Source organism: Notechis scutatus, chromosome 7 (assembly GCF_049901735.1).
Source record: "Notechis scutatus isolate UNSWTSFEM ecotype Mainland chromosome 7, rNotScu1.2, whole genome shotgun sequence".
Taxonomy (NCBI): domain Eukaryota; kingdom Metazoa; phylum Chordata; class Lepidosauria; order Squamata; family Elapidae; genus Notechis; species Notechis scutatus.
Genome location: NC_142015.1, coordinates 25,834,340 through 25,860,505, shown reverse-complemented (window position 1 = coordinate 25,860,505; position 26,166 = coordinate 25,834,340). Strand labels below are relative to the sequence as shown.

The window sequence follows — 26,166 nt, the reverse complement described above, 5'->3', positions numbered from 1 at the left end:
CCCCTCCACACCCCACAAACCAACTGGGTCAATTTCTTGTATTTTTTCATGCCATGCTTAAGTTTTCTATAATTACATCTGACAGGAAGCCAAATCAATTCTTGGCAACAGCTGTTTTTGCCTTGCATGTATCTTAAAAGGGATAATTTAGGCTGGGGTGGGGGGGCAGGCAGTAACATTTATACTGGATTTTCACATGGAAGAAGCTTCACCCCATAGTTTCTGTCTTACTCGTTCGTTTTATCCGAAGAAGAGTCAATTCTGGGATGGCGATATTCCTAGGACTTTTAGAGGCGATTTTCAAAAGCATCATGAAGCTGAGTGCTTAGAACCCGGATGTCCAAGCTTGGTAAGTTTTAGGACTTGTGGACTTCAACTCCCAGAATTCATAGCTGGCTGGGTAATTCTGGGCGTTGAAGTCAAACAGGTCTTAAAAGCTACCAGGGTTAAAGGTAAAAGTAAAGGTTCCCCTTGCATATCCGTGCTAGTTGTTTCCGGTTCTAGGGGGTGGTGCTCATCTCCGTTACAAAGCCGAAGAGCCAGCGCTGTCCGAAGACGTCTCCGTGGTCATGTGGCCGGCAGGACTAAACGGCTTTAAAGGCACACAGAACGCTGTTCCCTTCCCACCAAGGGGGTCCCTATTTTTCTACTTGCATTTTTTTTACATGCTTTTGAACTGCTAGGTTGGCAGAAGCTGGGACACGTAATGGGAGTTCACTCCGTCACGCGGCGCTGGGGATTCGAACCGCCGAACTGCCGACCTTCCTGATCGACAAGCTCAGTGTCTTAGCCACTGAGCCACCAGGGTTAGACACCACTAAATTCAGAAGCTTTTGCAAACTCGTCTGCAACATGCAAGTTCAACATAATCTTCCGTGCACCTTGGGTGTTCCTTCCCATCCTCTTTGCCAGAAGATCTGTCTCCTTTGAAGAGCGGATTAGCTGCTTGTCTCCAGACAGAAGAACAGAGGTGCGGTCCACGCTGTTGGAAGGAAAATCCACCTGGTTCAGTTCCAAGCTGGGAGAAAGACGCTGAAAACAACATGGAGGCTGATTGGAAAGGAAATTTAATGATGAACAGAGCCTACAGCAGTCCTGGGACAGCTGACCAAATGGTTGAAGGAGTGGATGGATCTTTATAGGTTTGTGACTTTGAACTGTTCTGGGGATTGTGCAATAAAGGGGCTTTTGTGTCTAAATGGTGATGGGTTAATCCTATTATGTCCCGACCTTAAAGATCATGTCCTGTCCTTCTTAATCCCGTCATCCTGGAACTGAAGATGTTTCATTTATGAATAGATTGGCTGAGATTTCTTTTACTATGCAGGAAACTGGGGCTGGAGCATGTTTCTCCATTTCTCCTTTGGGGAAATATAACACTCTACCTCTTTTAATATTCCTCAAAATATTTCATTCTTCGGGGGCGGTCTTCCCACAATGCGATCAAAATTGAGATGCTTGGAAACCGGTTCATACTTACGACCGTTGCTGTTTCCCAAAGTCACATGATCCCCTTTTGCGACCTTCTGACAAGCAAAGTCAATGGGGAAACCAGGTTCACTTAACAAACTGGGTTACTAACTTATCCACTCCAGCGATTCACTTAACAACTGAGGCAAGTTAGGTCATAAAATGGGACAAAACTCAAATCTTTCACTGACGAGCAGAAATTTGGGGCTGAATTGTTGTCATAAGTCAAGGCCAACCTATACCTACTTCGGAGCAAAAGCAAAATAGCTCCCTTTCGACCTTCCCTTTCCTAATTTTATACCTGGTTGCATGTACCTGGGTTTCCATGTCCAGAATCCCCACGTTACAATGAAAATACGTTTTGGATCCTTCTCTACCTACAGTTCTCCAGACCATGCAGAGCCGGTGAGATGCTGTTTGCATTTCTGCCAGTGATGACTTATTCCGTTATGCTTACCGGTTGTTTTATTGCCTTCCTGATTTAGCTATTTTAGAAAGTTCCGGTGAATGAGCAACTGCAGGGTTAGGATTAGTCAGCATTCTCCCCCAGAGATGCTGGATGCAACCAAGAAGCAGCTAAGAATAGTTCTGCCAGACAATGATACCCTACCAGTCTATTCATAAACCCATTCATTATTCCTTCTCCTGGAAAAAAGAAAAGGCCAGAGTAGTTCGCTCATTCAAGGCCCTGATCTGAGCTGTATAATTAGCATGAATGTACATATAGATACAGATTAACAGAGTTGGAAGGGACCTTGTAGGTCATCTAGTCCAACCCTCCGCTCAAGCAAGAGATCCTTACACCATTTCTGACAGATGGCAGTCCAGTCTCTTCTTGAAAGCTTCCAGGGATGAAGCTCCCACAACTTCTGAAGGCAACTTCTGTTCCCTGGGTTGGTTGTTCTCACTCTCTCCTTGTTTCCAGGTTGAATCTCTCCATCAGTTTCCATCCATTATTCCTTGTGTGGCCTTTGGGTGCTTTAGAAAATAGCTTGACCCCCTTCCTCCTCTCTGTGGCAGCCCCTCAAATATTGGAAGACTGCTATCATGTCTCCCCTGATCCTTCTCTTCCCTAGACTAGCCATGCCCAGTGCCTGCAACCATTAATCGTATGTTTTAGCCTCCCCTAATAATCTTTGTTGCTCTTCTCTGTTCTTCTCAACATCCTTTTTATAGTGTGGTGACCAAAATGGGATAATCTGTAATTATTCTTTCATGCTACCAAACTCTTCTGAAAAATTCCAAACTGAAGTTTGTTCTGGAGCTATAACACACACATACCTTTTAAAAGAAGCATCTCATTTAAGTCAATGCCTTTAAAAAAAAATTAACTATTGATTAAAATCAGGGATCAAAACATCACACCTATCATCAAGTGTCTTAGACACCATAGTTGCTGCCTTCCTTGGGAAGACAGGGCAGTCCACCAAATCAACAGTCTTTAATTATGTCCAGGGTACCTTTGAAAGGAAAGAAAGTATATATAAAAGGCCACAGCTGCTTTTCCAATTGGGCTTTAATGAAAACTTTTTCCAGTCGAGAGTCTGCCATCTATTTAGGAAATGCAGGTTGCAGCTATATTAAGTACAAAATAAAAGGCGCCCTCTAGTGCTACATGTTTCTTTTCCAGGACATTTTAGGATGTTGTTAAAAAAACCCAACCTCTCAAAAATGTCCTATTTTTAACCTCCATTAAATTCTTTACTCTTCAACAGTTCAGAGATCTCGACAAAGGGAAAGTTTTGGAGACTGGCATGAACCTTCTTATTTTCTGAGAAATTTCACCCAAATTGTACTCCTATCCAACTCCAAAAATCAAACACCGACCTTTTACCAGATGAACCAAGGGCTTTGGTATCACCCCCACAACTGCCTTGCAAAGAACAAATATAAACCACAGATAAAATTAACGCCGAATTGGCAAGCATGCGCTGATCTTGGCTCATGCACATCCGTTCTTTTGTCTTGTTCCAAACTTGGAAACCCTCTTCATGTCCAGCTGACACCGTCACCCTGCTTCAGTGTTTAAAACAAAACACCAGTTTCATGCCCTCGTTTTGCTGCTTCTTGCACCTGATTGCAACTTAAAAATGTCTGTGTGAAAGCTGACTTGATCTTTGCATGGGCCACCCCGTCAAACAGCATCATCCAAAAATGTGGTCATCCCATTGTCGTGACAGTGATTGGTAAGATGTGAAAAGGTTGGAGCCAGGGCTTTCCCCCCCCCCCCCAAGCACAGCTCATTTCCTCTTTCTCCTAAATCAACAACAGATGATTCTGGACTAGCTTAGAAAAGGGAAGCAACTGAGAATGAGCAGCTGTGAAAAACTCCAGCAACTCCTCCAACAGCTTTGCAGAAAATATAACCGATAAAGATGGGAAAACTGAGGCTGGCTACCATGGCTCAATCCACTGAAATTGGGCACCCAGAGTCTAGCTTGCTTTGCAAACATTTCTCCATCTCCTAATCCCGTCTCCCTCACATATTGTCACCACTTTCCAGAAAACTTAGCACTTAGGGGATCAATACGCATTTCCCAAGGTAAGTTACTTCCTAGGAGAACCTGTCATAGATGATGTGAAAAGATGCATTAAAAAGTGGCATTTGATAAAGAGCACATCAGCTGTAATCAGTGTAGAAAATTGACCAGGTTAATTATGTTGGCAAAGCAACATCATCATCAGTGGCCTGCATTTTTACAGTTCACACCCATAACATATGATTGTTTCTTGGGTTATGCAAAAATTCCAGACAGAGGCATGATTTATCTGAGTCTTTGCACTGAATTGACTTCCAAATGGGATTGATCGATGTCAAATATTGAATGGTTGAACCCGATGATTTGAAACTTAAAGTGAATTTTGGAAATCCATCCATATATTTCCCTTTCTTCCACACGTTTTGGTGTACAGTTACTGGTGTACTAGTAACTCATATTGGTGTTGTGAGTTACTATCATTTATGGCTTTCAGGTGTTTAGGATACAATATTTTACTTTGATCCTGTGGTTTAGCTCTTTTTCTCACAAAATGAAAGTAAGATCTGGGGTTATGAAACCTGCCAATAAATCTGTATATTACCACAATTCGCTGCTGTACATTTTCCATAGTCTCTCTAGCTGCCTAGCTCTCACTGACTGATGTAGGAACTTCTTATAATAATACAGGAAACTTTTTTCAGGCCCAAATTCCACAAATAAGGAAATTACTTCCTCTTGAGCAAATATTGGTGAACATGAATTGCTTTACATAAAACACCTAGCAAGAAAAGAATTGCACTTAACTGCTGAATGAAGGACGTATCATAATAAGATAGTAGGCAGACTGATAACACCAAGAAGCAGCTCTTGATTAGTTACTATTTCTCTACTACTATCTATTGTTCATTATCACTCCAGGTACTGCTAATGGGAATCCTTAATACCTTTGCTTTTGACTAACCTAGGATTAACATGCACACTGCTGATTCCAACATTAGGTTATGAGTTACTACCATTTATGATCCTCAGTGTAGGAAGCTGATAAATTCTGCTGAAGATACTCCGAAAGGCAAGATCGAGAGAGACCACTGAGAAAGACCCAGTGCAAAAAAAAAGAGAAGCCTATAATTTTAATGTTGTTGCTCTGCAACCAAACACGTTTATTTCTTTGCTCAAGAGAGTCCAACATTTCATTCAGACATGCATAAGAGAAACATGGCAGTAAAGCAATACCGAAGTGCAGGAAAAACACCCGGATTGAAATGAAAACAGTGCAAATTACCTGTGGCTTTTTCTACCCACAGATGCTTGGATGTCTGTCAGTCATGGCATGGGACTGTGAGTAAGGCTCCTCAGGCTCATCCCGACATGCCCCAGGCATTAAGCAACCACAAGCTGTGTGCCTCACCTCATTTGGCCTGATGTAGTCATTCTTTGGCAGTTCTCATGACTGAGAGTCATAACATGGGACACCTCTTTGCTTGTTTAGTAGAGGAAGCCAAGAGGAGCAATTACACACTGGCCAGTCATGCGGTATCAGAAGATCATGTCCAACCATGAGTCTTCAAAATCAACTTTCTCATTTTTTCCCTTGGGGTGACTTTTTCATGCCACAATGTTGCGTAATCCTTGAGTGATCTGAATCTCACTGAGCATCAAGGTCCCATCAGGAGTTTCCCCTGGCCATTGCTGTTTCTTGGAGTTTTCTCCTCTCCTCTCCAACCTTTGGGACTTTCTCCCAAAAGTTTAGCTTTGCTGTTTCCACTTAGAAGGGAAAAGACAAGGAAAAGTTCCAATCAAGCTAGACGTTTTGGTCCTTCAGTGGTTCTCACAAACATTCCACAACATCACAGCAACTCAACTGCCATGGCAACAGGCTTCATGCATTCAACACCAGAATGAAACCTCTCAGTCCATGACAATGTAAGATGACATCCATGACAATGTAAGATGACATCACATGCACGTATCAAAAGCTTTCGAAATGTTGTAGAGTAACACATGCACAGAACATCACACTGGCTTGTTAAAAAAAAATGTTAAAAGTCCCCCGCCCCACTTCCATCTGTCACACATCAAATAACAAAGGAAGGCACCATAAAATATTTCTATGTCTTATCTTGCTGCTTCTCTGCAGGGAGAGCCACAGAAGGAGTTGATATCTTGAGATGAATAGCACAAACGTAAGGATATCAAAATTTGCGTATGATCTCAAATAATGCATTGCTTGTTTGCTTTTATTTTTTTCTAAGAACAGTAGGTTGTCTTTTAACAAGGTAAATCTGGACATAATTTCAGAATTAGAAACTGTGTGTTAGAACCACAAGCACATTACTTCTTCCTCAAATTTGCCAGTCTCATCCGAGACAGAAAGCATCTGATATATGAAGGAAACTTATCTTTGGCATCTTTATTTTTAAAACTAGCGCCAACTTTACCCCATTTGTATTCTGCTTCCAAGAAACAGATCTGTCCACAACTGCAGAGGAGTTTCTTATCACTTGCACCCTCTCTGAATCAAAACAGAAATGTCTATAATCAATATGGAAGATACTGTAGTTAGACCATGTCCTTTCCTTTGTCCTCAGATCATTCTACAAAAATACCATGTGGAAGAATAGAAGAGCGGAAAGAAATTCCCCTCCTTTCTGGAAATTTTTTTAGGATTGCCAAACAGGTAAAGATGGAATCTCGGCAGCTGATCAAAACCAGGTGGCAATAAACAAAACCTGCGTTATATTTAGCCGTATCTCACAAATTCCATCTGGATGTCAGCAATTAGTTGATGTGCTTATAATAATGCAAAAAATGTTGTCAGGTTCTAGATGATCAGGAGGCTGTAACAAGGAAAGGAAACAAGTTCTCCCAAGACCATTTCCTGGTCAATAAGATCTCTGCCTTCCTCTTTAAAGATGATGATGAAGATGACCAGGACAACCTGGACAGACTCAGTGACAGAGATGATGGGTTCATCAGTGGAAGATCTGAATGTCTAGCCTAGGGACAGATCTTCATGGAGAAAACGTAGATGCTAAGAATTAAAAACAACTTGATGACATCTAATCAATCAATCAACTTGTTTAGATCCATGTGCCCCTTTCAAGGAGGGGAAGGAAACCCCTCTGCGATACCACAGCCATGTCTTTGTGTGCTACAGTTTGTGTCAATGGGAACATTCCCCACCTTAATCCATCTCTCACCCAGCAGCTCTTTTAATATCCATAAATTTCATTTTCTACCCAGGCTGACTCTTTGCTTTGCCCTACTTGGTCGTGGCACAGTTCGTATATGTCATTTGTGACAAATCCGCTTTCGGTGCTTGCCAAGGTCACAAAGCCACTCTCTGAGTTGTTCACCACCATATTGTCATAGTCTCCACAGAGCTCTTCTCCTCCATGACCGACACGGAAAGAGGAGTTTTGGGTTTGTGGTCTCGTTCCCGCAAGATCGGCCTCCCCTTGTGTTTTAATCACATTATATATATCTAAACTGGGGCTGTTTTGCGTTTTGGTAGACGACCAAGTGTCTTTCTCCTTCGTGTTCTCTTCTCTCTGCTCCCGTCTCCTTGGCAGGGAAAGAAAGAAAGAAAAGAAAAGAAAAGAAAAGAAAAGAAAAGAAGAAAAAAAGAAAAGAAAAGAAAAGAAAAAAAAGAAAAGAAAAGAAAAGAAAAGAAAAGAAAAGAAAAGAAAAGAAAAGAAAAGAAAAGAAAAGAAAAGAAAAGAAAGAAAGATACATTAAGTTCCTTCTGATTTTCCTACGAGTTTTCTTCTACTTTCTAAACCTGGGTTAGTCATGGATGAACTTCATGGTTTTGCTGGATGTTTGGGTGATCCAGACAGATAAGAAGGGGGCAGCCTTCCTTTCCGATAGTTTTTTTAATGATTTTTTTTTTTTTAAGAAGGGGCAGTCTTAGGGAGAACTTGGCTGGCAGACCACCAGGAAAAATTGGCAGGGGCAAAGGATAGATCGGAAAAGGTGAAAAAAAACCCCAAGAATAAGGCAATTGCAACTCACTTATTTAACCTTCCTTTTTTCTTCCCTAACACATCAATAAAATGCTTTTCAAAACACCCTCTTAAAAAATAGGTTGGTGATCCACAGAGGTAGAATACGCTTCAGCCATAAGGTCAATCTAATGTATTTGTCAACTCATAAAATATTTTTATGGTCTTTTTAGAGTTGCCAACAGAAAGGGAGGGGGGAAAGGGGTTTGAAAGAGCAGTGCAGCAGCTTGGAAAGTGAAAGTGCATTCCATAAATAGTTTTTCAAAGATAGTAACTAGGTGACTGAAGTTTCTGCCACACAAAATTCTAACTGGAGAGCCCAATTGATGACTCTGGGCTATGGATGTGTCCCATTGGAGAATATGAATGATGATACACCCAGGGGGTGGGGTGGGAAACCAGGGTCAAGGGTGACAATGAATTATGTGTCTCAGAGTCGGCTGCACTCAGGCAGTGCCGGACATGTTAACTCCCAATAAATCCTTTGGAAGTTTTGGAAGTTTGGCTCGAGACTCATGATTTAAATGGGGGGAACTGCCAGAATCCTGACAATATTACTGTGAGATCAAATTGCACCCAAAATTTAATAGCAGAGATGCTGGGAGACAAAGAGTTTTAGTTTAAGAATAACTCAGATGTCGCAACCAAAGATGACCGGTCACAAGAAAGGCTTAAGTTTCTCCTTTTTTGACTCCTGCTCACAGTGTCTCCTTCCTGCAGATCACTCTGATACAATCCTTCCCCTCCTCAACTCATGGAGTAAACAGTGATTCTGGGGTAGGGAAAGACTTTACTTTCAACTGGGTGTAAACTGACAAACTCTCTTGGGTTCAAAGAAAGTGTGTGTTAGCCCTGCAAGGTACCTTGCAAGCCCAAACACGCGTTCCCTCTTCTTCACTTTAAGTTTGTGTGAATTGGGGCAGAAAACCTTGCGTTCTCCTGTTCTTTTCTTGGCCTGGGCTCAAACCCCCCCCCCGCTTCTCTAATGGTTGCCATGGTAGCAACTTTTCTTCCGGTCTTTTAAGGCCTTTCCCCATGTCTGCTGAAGCAGAGGACTCCAACCTGGGCAACTTTACAAACTTGTGGTAGTATTGTAGTATTCCTCACTGAGGAATTCTGGGAGCTGAAATCCACCAGTCATAAAGATAGCAGGTTGGAGACCCCTGCCCTAAAGCATAGGGATTGTAGGGATCTGAATTCAAGGGATGAAATTCCTTGAGCAAAATGCCTTGTCTCATGGGGTGGTCTTCCCAATGCTTCATTTGTGGGCTCCTATTATTTCCTGAAAGACCTCAAAAATATGTTTTTCTCTCTCAGGACAGGATGCTTTTCTTAGCTAACATTCGGAAAACGTCTCAGCTGGGCACAGACCACTGTATCGTCTCTATGGCATTTCTTCTCCTCTCTCTTTCTTGTCCCTCTTTGCTTGTAACCTGCTCAATCCACCTGGATGCCTTCAAAAAATGTTCTCAACTTATACAATAATGCCACTTGCCTCTTTGCGTAAACCCAAAAGATAAAAAAAGCAATGGTGATCAACAGAAGCAAAGCAGGAATGCTTGAAATCAAGATGTATGGAAGGCTCCAAGTAGGCTCTGGAGAGAAAAGAAACCAAGAGTTTTAATCTGTTATTCAGAATAAAGTTTTATCAGAGTAGAATTGTGACTCCCCGCACCCATTTATTTATGTGTTGTGGGGAGATACTCTCTGTAGGGTATAAAGCAAAAAAGAACAATGTATATTAATTCTCTTTAGGTGTGGCAAAGACATTCGTTCTCCGAGAGATTCAGAGTATTGTTAAAACAGCTTTGGAGAAAGGAAATTGCAACTGCATTTTTAAAGTATTTTTTTCATTAGGTTTCACAAAAGGTAAACATGACATAATACAGAGTAAAATTAAATCAAAGGAAAAGTGTGAATTCAGAAATCAAGAAACGTGATTAAGAAATAGGAAGAAGAAAAGATACATAAAGAAATGACTTCCAACTTTCTTTGCAGCAATTATTACAAACTTATCCTTTCTCCGTTTTCATTAAAATTATGAGAAATTGCAATGGGCTTTCTTTACCTTTGGCCTCTGGGAGGGTTTTGTTAGCTACAGCCTCCTCCATGGGGGTTTCTGGGGACGTGAACGCCAAAGACTCTGTTATGTACCCTAGGGAAAAAACCTGAATGTTACGACTTAAGGATATTGTCTTAATCATGTAAATAGTTGGTCTGGATAATTCAAGATTAAGGAGGCCCTAAGATTGATAGAAGAGGATTCAGGACTAGGATAAGACACAAATTTGGCTGAAGGGTCCATATTTTGGGATCAACCGGTTCAAAAAGGATCAGTGAGGATCAAACATTCCAAAAAAGCAATTGAGAGTCATGGGTCAAAAGAGCACGCTTTACTTATTTATTATTTAACACAACATTTCTCAACCTTGCAAACTTTTAAGATGTATGGACTTCAACTCCCAGAATTCCCCCAGCCAGCATGCATGCTATCTGGGGGAATTCTGGGAGTTGAAGTCCACACATCTTAAAGTTGACACGGTTGGGAAACACCGATTTAATGGCTAACCATGTCTTTCCTTTGGGAGTGGAGGACACTCCAGAGACGGGATGAATCTCTCCTTCTTTCCCCATAAAGAATAACAACAACCCTGTGAGGAAGGCTGGCTGGAATGCAGAGGTCTTCTGAGGTCACCAGCAGGCTCCTAGGCTCTATGGTTAAATGTGGGCCCAAATCTAGGTCTCCCTAATATACCTGTTGCGGAGCTGGCAACAGATTCGGCCAGTGGGGAGGTTGGGGAGGAACATGGGCCAGTCCTGGAGTCTGGGGAAGGCTCTGGCGAGGGCTCTGCGTCAGAGGCAGAGATGGGGCCAGGGCCGTCCAACAGTTATCAGCTGCCTTCGGAGTCGGATATCAGTGGGGCAGAAGAACAGCTGGAGCCTGTTCCCAGTGGGTGCATGCGCAGAGCTGCCAGAAGAAGGGAACAGCTAAGGAACAAGGATTGACTCAGGAGTAAAGGCACAGGTGGATGGTGAATGGCCCCTCCCACGGGGAATAAAGAGGAGCAAAAGGGGAGTGGCGTTTGCAGGAGACAATTAGTTTAATTCATTAAGGGGAAGATCTGTTCCTGGCTTCTTTCCAAGTATTGTCTGCTACAGTGTGGCATTTGGGAGATATCGGCCTGGCAACTCTGCACGCCTGATAAAGTTGTCTGTAGTTGTGAAATTTCATGAAAGACTGTTGGCCAGGACTTTGCTGGAGATGAATTCACTAAATAAAAGGGGTTTTATCAGGCCTTGTGCTTTTGGGAAGCTTAGGTCAGAACAATACCTCATTGTCTCTCTCACTCCTCTAACCATTTCTTTGGGGATTTTTTGTTTTTTGTGCATGGTTTTGTTATTTGTGCTAGATTTGGCGGTTTTCCCAGCAAAAGTCTCAACCTCCCCCTCCTTTCCCTAACACCAAATGTTACCTGTCTGAGAAGCAGCCAATTCAGAGGCAACTGTCGGCTTTTCTGCAAAGGGAAGAAAGACAATTATAAGAGGGAGCATATGCCGAAAACCAAGTCCCAAATCCTACATTTGATTTGTTGTTGTTGTTAGTTGTGAAGTCGTGTTTGACCCATTGCAACCCCATGGGCAATGTTCCTCCAGGCCTTCCTGTCCTCTACCATCTTCTGGAGTCCATTTAAGTTCATGCCAATTGCTTCAGTGACTCCATCCAGCCATGAGGTGGCCAAAGTCTTTTGAGTTTCACCTTCAGGATCTGGCCTTCTAAAGAGCAGTCAGGGTGGATCTCCTCTGGGACTGACCAGTTGGATGGCCTTGCCGTCCAAGGGACTCGCAGGAATCTTCTCCTCCAGCACCAGAGTTCGAAGGCCTCCATTCTTTGGTGCTCAGCTTTCCTTATGGTCCAACTTTCACAGCCACACATTGCAACTGGGAAAACCATCACCTTGACTGTACGCACTTTTGTTGGCAGGGTAAGTCTCTGCTTTTTAGTAGGCTGTCTGGATTTGTCATAGCTTTCCTTACATTTGATTACATGTCAACTAAAAAGATACCCCTTTGGTCTTTTTAGCTGCCAGCAGAAAGGGAGTGGGGGAAAACAGTGCATTCCTTAAGTGACTAGATAATCGCCCTGGCAGCCCAAAGTTGTCGGAGCACAAGAATGTTACTGGAGAGCATGATTCTTGGCTATGGATGTGTCCCATTGGAGAATATACATCCAGGAAGGTGGGGGAAAGACCAGGGTCAAGGGGGAAATGAATGATGTATTTTAGTATTGGCTGCACCCAGCTAACGCCAACATGGCCAGTTCTAATAAATCAATTTTCTTTTCTCTGAGAAATGCAGCTAGAGACTTATGATTTGAACGGGGGTGGATTTGTTGGAGTCCTGACACTTTAAAGCCAACGTGCGAGAAGCAAACATCTCAAAAACGACCGCAAAAACAGAAAACAACCTGCTTTTCACAGTTCAGGTGTGAACGTAAATGTCTGGCCTCAAACCGAATTTTTCCCAACTGGAATTTTCAGTTGCAAACCAAGACCGTGGTTAACTAAGTTCCGCCTAATTTTGTGACCTTTTTTTTTTTTTTTTTGCCAATAAAGAATTCTATTCTATTCTGTCTGAATTTTGATCGTGTGACTATAGGGATGGTGCAACGATTATAAGCGTGAGGAGTAGCTGTCACTTTTTTCAGTGCCATTGTAACATGGAACAAGGCACTAAAAGAATGATTGTAGGTACACCTGTACATCTTCAGGTAAGCAAGCAATATTACATCGATTTGCCAGGTTTGTGGTCATGAGATCAATTTATATGTCCAAATTATGAGCCCCGAGTACTCTGTCGCTAATCACAAATGGGGATTGTTTTCTTCGACCTCAACTAATTAAATTTTTTTTTTGGGGGGGGGGGTAATCCATAACTTGCTATCAAAATGACTAGGGGACTGGAGACTAAAACATATAAAGAACAATTGCTGGAATTGTGTATGTCTAGTTTAATGAAGGTGTGATATGATTGCAGTGTTCCAATGTCTCAGGGGCTGCCCCAAAGAAGAGGGAGTCAAGCTATTCTCCAAAGCACCTGAAGGCAGGACAAGAAGCAACGGGTGGAAACTAATCAAGGAGAGAAGCAATTTAGAACTAAGGAGAAATTTCCTGACAGTGAGAACAATTAATCAGTGGAACAACTTGCCTCCAGAAGGTGTGGATGCTCCAACACTGGAAGTTCTTAAGAAGAGATTGGACAACCATTTGTCTGAAGTGGTGTAGGATTTCCTGCCTAGGTGGGGGGGTTGGACTAGAAGACCTCCAAGGTCCCTTCCAACTCTGCTATTCCATTCCATTCCATTCCATTCCATTCTTTCATTCTTTATTCTATTCTACTTATTATTCTATTCCCATGATGGCGAACCTATGGTACATGTGAAGTGCTGAAACGGGCCCATTTTTCGGCCTCCCAAGGCTGCAGAGGCTTCCCTCAAGCCTCCAGGAAGGCAAAATGGCCTCAAACGGGCTGAAAATCAGCTGGGAGGTGTGTGCATGTGCAGTGCATGCGCAGTACAGATAAGGGGGTAGGGCAGGGGTGTTGCATGCACATGCACAGGGGTCGGGGCGCATTGCATTGTGGGTCCTGGCATGTGCATGTGCTATCGCATGCACTTGTGCTTTTGGCACACCACAACAAAAAGGTTCGCCATATTCTATTCTATTCTATTCTATTCTATTCTATTCTATTCTATTCTATTCTATTCTATTCCATTCCATTCCATTCCATTCCATTCCATTCCATTCCATTCTGTTCTATTTCCTATCCTATCCTATCCTATCCTATCCTATCCTATCCTATCTTATCCTATCCTATCCTATTCTAAAATGATTTTAATTATGTTGTGATTTTTGTCCCTTCAAGCTTTTCCTTCAGATCAGTCCGGTGTGTCTTCCTTGAGTTTAAATTTTCAAAACTTTGACATGAGCAAACTCTGCACGCCAACAACAGGACTTTATTGATTATTATTATTATTATTATATATCTTAGCTTACAATCTACACCTTCTAAATTGTGGCACCGCTTATGATGCGCTTCTCAAGTTGGGAAAAACTATTCAGCTCAGATTGAGCAGAGATGGGAAAACTAAGCATGGAGGAGAAGTATGCTGGTTTCACAGGATATGGTGAGATGTTCTCATTCGTAACTATTGGGAGAAGAACACTTAGTATTAGATCCCACTAGTAGTTGGAATGCTTTCAGTGAAGGCTAAACAAGAAAAACTCTAACAGGTACTCCTTGACTTACCACCACAACTGAGCCCAAAATTTCTTTTGCTAAGTGAGACATTTATCAATTGAGCTTTGCCCCGTTTTACGACCATTCTTGCCATCGTTATTAAGCGAGCCACTGCAGTTGTTAAGTTAATAACCCAGTTGTTAAGTGAATCAGGATTCCGGCAGTTACTCCAATTACATCATGAGCCTTGAGCCACACTCCCAAAACTAAAAAATATTTATTTGAAGGTAACATTCTCCGTCCGGCATTTACCTGGGCGTAGCCAACTCTGAGATACGTAATTCACTGTCACCCTTGATCCTGCTTCCCCCCCCCACCCCTCCGGGTGTATCATCCAATGAAACACGTCCATAGCCAAGAGTCATCAATCATGCTCTCCAATTAGATTTTTGCTTTCAGCCATCTAATCAGTCTTTGAAGAAAATATGAATGGAATGTACTTTCAGTTCCACACTGCCGCCTACTCTTTCAAACTCCCCACCTTCTTTCTGTTGTCAACTATAAAACGTGTACACAAAATGTTTTATGAGTTGACACCGGCTTCCCTATTGACTTTAGAATAGAATAACGGAAGGGACACTGGTCTTCTAGTTCAACCTTCCAACTTTGCTCATTTGGAAGGTCACAAAATGGGATCACGTGTCCCTGGGACACCGCGACCGTCATACATATGAGCCAGTTGCCAAGCATTTGATTTTTGATCATGAGGATACGACATAATGGTCGTAAGTGTGAAAAACGGCTGTAAGTGTCACTTTTTTGAGTGCCATTGTCACGTCTAACAGATGGTTGTAACTCAAAGACTACCAATATTTGTGCCAGCAAGAAAAAAAAACACCATTGTGGGCATCCCCAAATACAAAGGATATCGGGTTACCTTGTGAATATTTACAAATAAAGTTGTTTTTGATGTTGCATCGATCATCGTTCCACTGGAACAGGTAGCGTCCTCCGTCGCCGGCAGGTGCTGATGGCTGGTGATACATCACCACGCACCACTCACTCCCACAGGAGGGCTCGTCCATGTACCAGTTTCTGTAGGAAGGACAAGAACATTGCCATGTGCCAATACGACATCTCTAATAAAATGGATCTTTGAGAAGATGACAGTCTCGGAGTCTTTTAATTTGGATGTTGTTACTTGGAAGGCTGACATTAACCCGAATCCCTAAATCCAGGGGTGGGATTCTACCACAGTGGTCGCCAACCAGTGGGCCGGGGACCACTGGTGGTGTGCAAGAAAATTTTGGTGTCCGCAGAGAAATGCCATCCCCAAAGCAATTAATCCAGGCTGCATGGGAACGCAAGGCTGCGCTGCCCACATGGTCTACGGGAACACAAGGTTTGCGTCACTTGCATTGTGCACATGAGGTAGTGAGGGGAGGGGGGGAGAGGGGGAGGGGGGAGCTTGCCTGGCCACCGGGATGCTTCTTTCCGCTTCTTTCTTCTTCTGCTTTTGGCTGCACACAAGGAAAGCAGCCAAAGTCTTTCTTTCTCTCTTCCAAGCTCTGCCAGAAATGAGTTTTTGGGATCCTAGAAGGCCTCCTGCTCCAAGAGGCTGCTCTGGCAAAGACTCATTTCTGGCAGAGTTTGGGGGAAAGAAAGAAAGACTTCTGCGGCTTCTGCTGCTTTCCTTGCATGAAGCCAAAAGTCTCTCCCCCTGAGAATGGAGCTGGAGACGGTATCCTGTGATCCCAAATAAAGAACGATCAATCGGTAGGAAAATGGGGTGGGGAATTTTCCTTCAGACTTTTTTTGGGGGGATTTTCCCAGGGTCTCTGCTGCTTTCTGAAAACGTCAGCAAGCCACCATCGGTCAAAATGTATATTAGTAATCCATGGGATTTAAAATTATGAGTTTGGTGGTCTCTGAAGTCCGAACGGTTGCCGACCCTTGTTCTACCAGTTTGGCCGAACTGGTAGCTCTGAAGATCAGCTGCTGGGCCCACCCTGGCTCCATACTGACCTTTATTTCCTGCTTTTGACACTCAGCTGCATCGCGCGGCACAGCGGATTGCCGCGCGTCAGCTGTTGAAGACACAGGGAGAGTGCAGGAGTAGGTCAGTCGGAAAGTCTCTGCGTGTGCGCAAAGCATGCATGCACATGCAAAGCACGCCAACCAAGCCACCCACCGAACCAGTGGTAAAAACAATTTGAATCCCACCACTGCCTACATCTTCAACCAGCTCTCCGGTTAAATTTGTTGCTTGATGATGAAATTAACCAATTTCTTCTTGTTCCAGGATGTGATTTTCTCCTGGGCGGGGAAGCCTGTTAGCCTTGGAAGCCATTTTTTACTTGGGAGCTTCGAGGCTGCCATATTCAGTGCCTGGGAATTTGGGACGGTGGATTTCATAGTGAGGTAGAAGATTAGACTCAACAACAATCTTTTCTCAGAGAGTCAAGGACAAGTTGCCCTGCACCTGGAGAGGAGTGACTGGAGGGATGTCTGCAGTTGGGATGAAGATTTGATTGGGCCATGTGATGGTGGGTGCAGGGGGTAGATCTTTGATTTCTCTTTCGGGAAGGGAAAACCCAGAACTCTCAGATTTGGGTTTTCCCAGATGTGCCAATATGACAACACTAATAAAAAGGAACTTTGAGGAAATGTCTGTCTTGGAGTCGATTGGTTTGAAGTTGGTCAGTTGGAAGTGTTGTGGTTCGCTGGCAGCCTGTGCAGGTGGCAGCGGGATCGGACAGTGGGGAAGAACCAGTCCAGGATTCTGGAGAGGACTTGGATGAGGGTGCTGTGTCCGATGCACAGATGTGGCCGGGACCATCTGGGAGTGGAATGCTGCCTTCGGAGCCTCGAGGCAGAGGAACAAGGGGAGCCTGTTCCCAGTGTGCGTGTGCACAGAGCTGCTAGAAGGAGAGAGCAGCTGAAACAAAAGGGGCGACTCGGGAGTAAGGCTGGGAGGTGATTGCACCCCACCATAAGGGATAAAAGTCAGACCTAAATTACATAACCTTTGCAGGAAGCAATGTTGTTCGTTTGGGTCAGATTCATTCTTGAAGCTCTTTGTACTTTGGTTGGTTTTTTTTCTAGTTCATTGGACACTTCTATTATTGGCAGCACTTCACAGGAAAGAAAGGTGGGTGCTTATCTCGAGGGACTGTTTGAGATTCATTACAGCTGGGAATGAAAATAATTCTCAGCATTGCAATAAAACAAGACTTGTTTGTAAAATAAGTGTGTGCGTAATTACAGTCTAGGAAGCCTTGGTCAGAACAGGAACGCTGACATGAGCCTGGCCTGCTAAATTCTTGAGGGAAACTTCATCCTGGCTTACCGAAAGGTGGACAAACTCCCATCAGTCCAGGTGTATAAAGATGGACATTGGGTGCTATTCCCGGGGTCTTCTTTTCTCTGGAGACCAATCCAGAAATCGCCATCGGAGGGTGAATAACTCTGGATCATCTTCTCAACCAACTCCTGTTCTGACTGGGATTCGATGCTGACCAGGTCTGCACCGTCCCTTCTGCAGGTTTGAAGGGCTTCCTCGAAGCCAACCCTGCGCGCAACTTCGTGAAAGTAAACAATTTTGTAGCAGGGGCGTTGCGTGCCTCTTAGGCAGACGGTGTTTCCTGTGGAAGAGAAACAACCTCAAGAACAGTCATGAGCAGGGGTGGGATTCTACCAGTTCGCACCTATTCACTAGAACCAGTTGTTAACATTCTAAGCAGTTTGGAGAACCAGTTGTTAGAAGAAATTACTGGTCTAATCCTGTAAGGAAGGCAGGAAGGAAATATTCTGGTGTTGCTTACAGAAACTGCCTCTCCGTTAACCTTTATTACATTCTTGGCAGGACTAGACTTCCTGTCTCTGGAACTTCTCTCGAGTTTTTCCCCCCTCCTTTGCTGGTACTTTGCTTGTGTGGAGTGACCATTCAAAGTTACAATGGCACTGAAAAAAGTGACTTATGACCATTTTCCACACTTACGACTGTTGCAGCATCCCCACAGTCATGAGAGGCCAGGCAAGGAGATGCGTGCCTCGATGTGAGTGATATTGAATTGGCCACACCCAGCCAATCACATGATCACCAAGCCATGTCCACCCAGTCGCAGGACCACCAAGCCACACCTACCATCTACGTCACGCCCACAGAACCGGTTGTTAAAAAATTTGAATCCCACCCCTGGGGGAGGAGACTTGGGGTGTCCAATCTTGGCAACTTTAGGACTTGTGGACTTCAACTCCCAGAATTCCCCAGCCAGCAAGGCTGGCTGGGGAATTCTGGGAATTGAAGTCCACACATTTTAAAGTTGCCCAATTGGACATCCCTGGAGTAGACAGGGAAAGAATTCTTGACATCCACAACTGCACGATGTAGAATTTTTCCCAGCGTCACAAAAGGAACAGCAATACTCTTAACTCTGCTCTCTTCTCTTGTGGCTGAATCTTATAGGAAGAAACCGGTGGCTCATGTTATGCTTTATTCTTTTGGCAGTGGGATAAAAATGTTTATTTCAAACATCTAGGGAGATTCTCCGTCCTCCAGGTCCTGCTTGTCCCAAACGTCCTTTCTCAAGAGACAACTGGGCTTCCTGGTTTTCCTTTGAAGACCGTTTCACTTCTCAAGGCTCCCATTTGCGCTACTCAGGTGGCCTCAATGACCCTCTTGAAGGATGCAAATGACCAACTCTCTGCAAGGAGCATAAATCCTTCCGTTCCTCACCATTCAGTTCAGAGCTGAAGAAGCTTCTTGGATGAGAAGTGAAACGTCTTCAAAGGAAAACAAGGAAGTGCAGTTACCACCTGAAAAAAGCACCTTTGGGTTTATTTCAAATTTGAACTGAGACCCAAGAGAGGATCTTCAGATTTACTCTCCTGCTTGAGAGGCGGCTGGACTAGAAGTCCTCCAAGGTCCCTTCCAGCTTCTATTCTATTCTATTCTATTCTATTCTATTCTATTCTATTCTATTCTATTCTATTCTATTCTATTCTATTCTATTATATTCTATCCTATCCTATCCTATCCTATCCTATCCTATCCTATCCTATTTATTCTTCTATTCTATTCTATTCTATTCTATCCTATCCTATCCTATCCTATCCTATTTATTCTTCTATTCTATTCTATTCTATTCTATTCTATTCTATTCTATCCTATCCTATCCTATCCTATCCTATTTATTCTTCTATTCTATTCTATTCTATTCTATTCTATTCTATTCTATTCTATTCTATTCTATTCTATTCTATCCTATTCTATCCTATCCTATCCTATTTATTCTTCTATTCTATTCTATTCTATTCTATTCTATTCTATTCTATTCTATTCTATTCCTATTCCTATTTCTATTTCTATTCCTATTCCTATTCCTATTCCATCCCATCCCATCCCATTCTATTCTTTGCAGCAATCCTCCATTTATTTCAATGCTTGATTTATTCCCGTGGTTTATACGGCCGCCCACTATTATGGCAGTGACTGGGCAGCCTGCAAAGCGAAACCCAACAAATTAGAACAATCCAAAATAATAAACAAAGCCTGATGCCAGGAAGAACTGATTCGAATCTTAAAATAAGAACATAAATCATCAAGTTTGCTTTAATGAGATGTCCCTACGTGGCTGGATCTTCTCAGTGACCTTTGCATAATTGCCAAGACGCTGCCTGCTCCATTGTTTAGTCTCCTTTGGACAGACATTGCTAAAACAGACATAAATGGATTATTCCAGCTTTGGGAATCTATTCACCCACGGTGGGTAGGTGGATGTACTTTGAGCATTTTAGGCAGAAGATTGCAAACAGGAGTAAAGTATTGTTAAGTTAAGTTAACTTCAGCAACATCTGCTAAAGGAGTTGGTTTATCCTCTTTTGGAGTTGGTTTATTCCTTGCCAAACCATTTGAGTTTCATCAGCAAAATGTAAAGTTACTTTTTAGGCAGGACAGAAAGAGAAATTTGCATCCATTTGGTCATCACATTTTGCACATTGCATCCATTTCATCATTTTAAGAAGTAAGAATCTGAAATGGATCAGATGAGGAGAAGATGCCAAGCCCCCAAGCCCCCTTTCCCCTTAGAATGCCCCAAAGATCATGGGTTGCCCTCTCCCCTCTTTGGAAGAGCTTTATAGCTCCCGCTGCCTTAAGAAAGCTCAAAACATCCTCAAAGATCCATCTCATCCTGGGCACCCCCTTTTTTTGAACTATTACCATCTTGCAGCTGGTACAGGATAATAATAAAAACAAGGACAAGTAGGCTGAAAAACAGCTTCTATCCCAGGACAGTAACTCTATTGAATTCTACTGTGCAGCATTATTGCGAAGTTGGGGGTTTTCAGTTCAATGTGTGGAGGGTGAAGGATGTGTGTTTGTGTTGATTTTCATGGTCATGATGTGCTCTGAAGATGGTGCTTGATTTTGTTGTGTGAGGTGCAGTGACAATAAAGTAAACTAAACTAAACTAAAGACCAACTAGAACAACTACAGCTCTGAAGCAGGGAGGGAGAGTAAAGCAAGGGTTGGATAGTGAGATAGGTGGCATATTAATTAGTTAATTAAATCTTTGTTCCTATAAAAGAGGAAACTGATCGCCTACAAGTTCCCTAACGGGAGCCCAGCTTTTCAGCCAAAAGACTAGTTTTGCTCCAGTTTAAAACAGCTTTTAAACAACGCCTAAGTTATGGGACTGAGAATTTCCAGGGCTGGTCCTGAAGCCCCAAAGCTATCTCATAAAAGTGCTCCAAGCGCCTCTCCCCCTTACTGAGAATTGGATTCTGGCAGCTTCAGAGAAGGCCAACAGAAGGAATGTAATCTTAATCAAATCATCCTCAGCCACGTCACTTAAAGAGAGAGCTTCTTTGGAGTTGGCTCAGCCAGGTTCTTGCAACCTCTTGCCAAATCATTTGTGTTTTATCAGCAAAATGTAAAGTTATCTTTTAGGCAAGACAGAAAGCGAGGCAGCGAAGGCAGCAATGGTCCCTGCTACGCACCCGCTGTCCACTCTGGGATCTCACTAGATCACTTTCTGGAGATCATTCTGGGAAAGTACACCGATTTCCCCAGCAAGCTCATTTATGGTGTCGTAGACCCCTAAACGCCCCCAGGCCCCTTCAGATATGTTGGGCTACATTTCCCCTCATTTCCAGCCTGGGGATTGTGGGAGCTGCAATCCAAGCCATCCAGAGTCCACTGTATTAGAGAAGAAGGCTGAGCTTCGAGGAAGGGAAGGGCAAAAGAATGCTAAATGTAATAAGTCATCACAGCAGAATCATTGGCTCGCTAAACTCCCCCGACTGCCCCTCCCCCCATTTTTTGATGGAGACCCACAGCTGTTGAGAAAGTGGGGGCAAAGTCTGTCCCGATAAACACAACGGCATGAAGCTTTTCCCAGACCAAGTTTGTTGGTCTTTTTGTTTGTTGATTGTATTTATATTTTACTGCAGTCCTTTGAGTTTCTTGCTGGTTTACAGGAATACAACAGTCATTAAAACATATCTCTGGTTGAAGTTAAAACAATTTTTGAATATATATATATATATAATGCATACACACATATATTTATCATATGCCTGCCTGCCTGCCTATCTATATCTTTCATCTATCTATCATCTATTATATATCATCTATCTATCATCTATCTATCTATCTATCTATCTATCTATCTATCTATCTATCTATCTATCTATCTATCTATCTATCTATCTATCTATCTATCTATCTATCTATCTATCTATCTATCTATCTATCTATCTATCTATCTATCTATCATCATCTATCTATCTATCTATCATCTATCATCATCTATCTATCATCTATCATCTATCTATCTATCTATCTATCATCTATCATCTATCTATCATCTATCATCTATCTATCATCTATCATCTATCTATCATCTATCTATCATCTATCATCTATCATCTATCTATCTATCTATCTCATCTATCTATCTATCTATCTATCTATCTATCTATCTATCTATCTATCATCTATCTATCATCTATCTATCTATCATCTATCATCTATCTATCTATCTATCTATCTATCATCTATCTATCTATCTATCTATCATCTATCTATCTATCTATCTATCTATCTATCTATCTATCTATCTATCTATCTATCTATCTATCATCATCTAGCTATCTAGTACACACACACAACACACACACAAAACACACATCCAAACACCAAGTTCCAAATGCCATTGGGAAGAGCTTTGTTTTCAGTCATTTCTGAAAGGCATACAATAAAATAAAATTAAAATAAGCTATTCCAGAGGGTTGGTGCTGCTATTTTTACCTTGATTGCATTATATCTTGATAGGAATTGCTTGTTTGCCAGTGAAAGGTTTGTGGTCCAACCCCGAGCAGCAAACTTCAGAAAGGCCCAATGCTGGAACCCCTATCCGGATGGACCTCGTTGGCTGAAGGGCCTTTCTGGGTGCCCTAATCAAAACAGCTGCCCTGGGTGCAAATTCTTGGCTGATAGGCAGAAAACTCCCTCCACCTCCCAACCAAGCTTAGCCTCTATCAGCCTCCTTCTTGAAGGCTCTCGGCCAGTCAACTCAGCTGTGGTCCTTTTTCCAGGGCGGTGGGCATTCTTCCAAAGCTCTGGCTGCAGCCCTCCACCCTCTTTATTGTCCACAAATGTTTTTTTTGGGGGGCTCTACCTGCTGTCCAAAAGTGCCATTTGCTACCTGCCAGCCTTCTGTTTGTTCTGTGTTTGTTGCAAGCCTTAAAAGCCAGGAGGTGCCAACTTCAGTGCTGTGGACAACTGGTGCCTCCTGGGGCTTTGCTGCCCCAGCCGGCTATGCTCCAACTGGATTGCACCCTCTCAAGAGGCTTAGGGGGCCGCGGGGAATCCCAGCTACGATGCCCTGCTGAATCCGGCTTAGTCCTTTGGCTGATTGATACCCCAAATGGACCCCTGCCCGAATCCAGGGATGCCCAGGAGATCCCCTGCGCGGTGGGATTCCACAGGCCATGGGGGGGCTTCAATTTGGCCACCTCCCCAACATCTGGGCGGCCCGACGGGAGGCTAGAGCCCCCCCTGTTGGCTCGGGGCCGATTCCGGCAACTGAGACCCCCTCACCCCAGATTTGGAAAGGCGCCCATCACCCAACAACCGAGACCACCACTCCCCTTGCCTTTAAAGAGGCTGCGGGGGGGAGTCCGGCCCGGACGCAGCTTTGGCAGGTAAAGCAGGGGAGTCCTTTCTCCCCCCCACACACCCCTTCTGGCTGTTCGCCCTCCCCAGCCCCACTCGGGACTGCCCTCCCCTCCTTGCCCGGCCGTCTTTACCCGGGGGAGTGCATGGAGCCTCCACTCGCGAGCCACGAATCGTGGTTGGGATGGCCACGATTGCCCGGTTGGTGCGGGGGAGGGAGAGACTACGGCTGCACCCCGATACCCGCAGCCTCCCCCTCCCAGCACCTTGGAGAGCAGCCGAAGCCCTTTTCCACCCCCTCTGGCCCCCTTTTCCCCGCTGGACGGAGGGGGCTCCCGTTTAGCATCCGACCCCCCTGCCCGTCCCCGCGCGCGGCCCTAAGTGGAAACGCGATCCTAGACTTCTTTGGGCGTTTTTTTCCCGGGACTTTTTTTTTTTGCAAGTTTCCTCTTTGAACGGAGTCCCAGAGTTGGAAGGGGCCTTGGAGGTCTTCTAATCGGACCCTCTCCTCAAGGCAGGAAACCCTTTTTCCTCCGCGCAGCCGGTCCCCGCTTCCAGCCCGGCCAGGACCGCCGCCTGCCCATCCCCGGTCTCTCTGCGCTTCGCTCTGCCCTGCCCCGGCCAGCCTCTGCCCGCCCGCCCGCCGCCCGCCCGCCGGAGGGCCGGACTCACCGCTGGGCAGCCGCGCCTCCCGGCCGTCCGCCGGCTCGCAGAAGGCGCCCAGCCGCAGCAGCAGCAGCGGAAGGTGCCAGAGCCCGCCGGCCGCTGCCCCGTCGCAGCCCGGGAACCACATGGCCGCAGCCGCCGAAGCCACTTGCAGCCGCCGGGAGCGGCCGAGCGTCTGGTCCGGGCGAGGCGAAGCGGCTCCGCCTCCGGGCCGGGGGCCAGCCGGGAGGGGAGGGGAGGGGAGGGAGGGAGGCCGCTGGAGGGGATCCGGGAGGGGCGGAGGGCGGCCTTGGCTGGCAGCCGGCGAGGCTGGGGGACGGGGGGTGGGGGAGCGCCGGAGCAGCGTCGACGCGTGTCCACTGGACCCCCGCAGCGCCGAGGAGTGAAACTAGGGTGGGTTCAGACGACTCGTCCCTCGCAAGTGCTGGGAGGGACCTTGGGAGGTCTTCTAGTCCAACCCCCCTGCTCAGGCAGAATTATTCTATCCTGAAGACTTCGGAGGAGCAGAGGGTGAGAGAGCAAGAGAAGAGGAGCTCAAAACAGGAGCAGAAATGGCAAAGGAAATGGAGAAGGGACAAAGGGAAGAAAGGAGACAGGAGGAGGGAGCAGTAGGTGGTCGATTGGTAATTAAAGAACCAAGAGAACAAAGATCAACAAGAGCAATAAATCCTACCTATAAAGTATAAATAATGGAAGAGGAAAAGAAACTGATTTCTATACACATAAATGGACTAAATTCGGCTATTAAAAAGAGGAAGTTTCACCTTAGTTCTAAGTTGCTTCTCTCCTTGGTTAGTTTCCACCCGTTGCTTCTTGTCCTGCTTTCAGGTGCTTTGGAGAATAGATCGACCCACTCTTCTTGGTGGCAGCCTCCCAAATATTGAAAGATGCTAACATATCACCCCAAGTCCTTTTTTCATTAATAGATATATCCAATTCCAGCAACAGTTCTTTATATGTTGTTGATGATCCAAACTCTGTCAAGGATCTTGAAGTACTCATCTCTAATGAACTAAGTGCTAGAGCCCAAAAAGCCAAAAAGGCGTTAAGAGTTGTTAACCTAATCCTACGTAGCTTCTTCTCTGGTAATATTACACTACTAACTAGAGCATACAAAACATTTGCTAGACCAATACTTGAATACAGCTCATCAGTCTGGAACCCACATTATGTATCTGATATTAACACAGTTGAGAAAGTCCAGAAATATTTCACAAGAAGAGTTCTCCACTTCTCTACTCGTTGTAGAATACCTTATGCCACCAGATTCGAAATTCTAGACCTAGGAAACCTTGAATTACGCCATCTTCGGTCCGATCTAAGTATGGTATATAAAATTATATATTGCAATGTCCTACCTGTCAATGAATGCTTCAGCTTCAACCATAACAACACAAGAGCAAACAATAGATACAAACTCAAGGTTAATCGCACCAAACTTGATTGCAGGAAATACGACTTCAGCAACAGAGTGGTCAATGTCTGGAATACTCTACCTGTCTCTGTGGTTTCTTCCCCAAACCCCCAAAACTTTAACCTCAGACTGTCTACTATTGACCTCATCCCTTTCCTAAGAGGTCTGTAGGGGGCGTGCATAAGGTCCTACCTTCCCTGTCCTATTGTTTCTTTTTATTTTTCTTATATGTATCCATGTATTCATAACTATGTTTATACTTATACCTATTATCTTGTAAGCAATTGACAAATCAAATTAAAAAAAATGTTTTAGCCTCCAGTCCCCTAATCCTCTTTGTTGCTCTTCTCTCCACATCTTTTTTTACATCGTGGCAACCAAAACTGCAGTATTCCAAGTGTGTCCTTACCAAGGCCTTACAAAGTGGTATTAATAATACTTCACGTGATCTTGATTCTATCCCTCTCTTAATGCAGCCTAGAAGGGCGTTGACTTTTTTTGGCAGTTGGTGCACAGTGCTGCACACTCCTATTTAAATGATCGTCCACTAGGACTCCAAAATCCCTCTCACGGTTACTACTATTGAGCCAGGCACCATCTATGCCACACCTGGGCATTTTGTTTTTGTTGCCCAAATATAGAACCTTCCTTTTTTGACCATTAAATTTCATTTTGTTAGATAGTGCCCAACGTTATCTTCTGGAGTGTTGGCTA

The 26,166-nt window shown here is 44.1% G+C and overlaps 1 protein-coding gene across 1 annotated transcript; it reads right to left on the bottom strand.

Annotated features, from left to right (window-relative positions):
- Positions 1–5,980: 5,980 nt before the first annotated feature.
- LAYN (layilin) lies at positions 5,981–24,240 on the bottom strand. Its single transcript, XM_026680954.2, has 7 exons — positions 24,045–24,240; positions 17,541–17,835; positions 15,129–15,286; positions 11,428–11,469; positions 10,023–10,109; positions 9,450–9,549; positions 5,981–7,514 (listed from the first exon to the last, which is right to left on the bottom strand). Exons 1-7 carry the CDS (start codon positions 24,163–24,165, stop codon positions 7,163–7,165), a joined length of 1,155 nt encoding a protein of 384 aa, XP_026536739.2. The 5' UTR covers positions 24,166–24,240; the 3' UTR covers positions 5,981–7,162.
- Between the last annotated feature and the right edge of the window lie 1,926 nt (positions 24,241–26,166).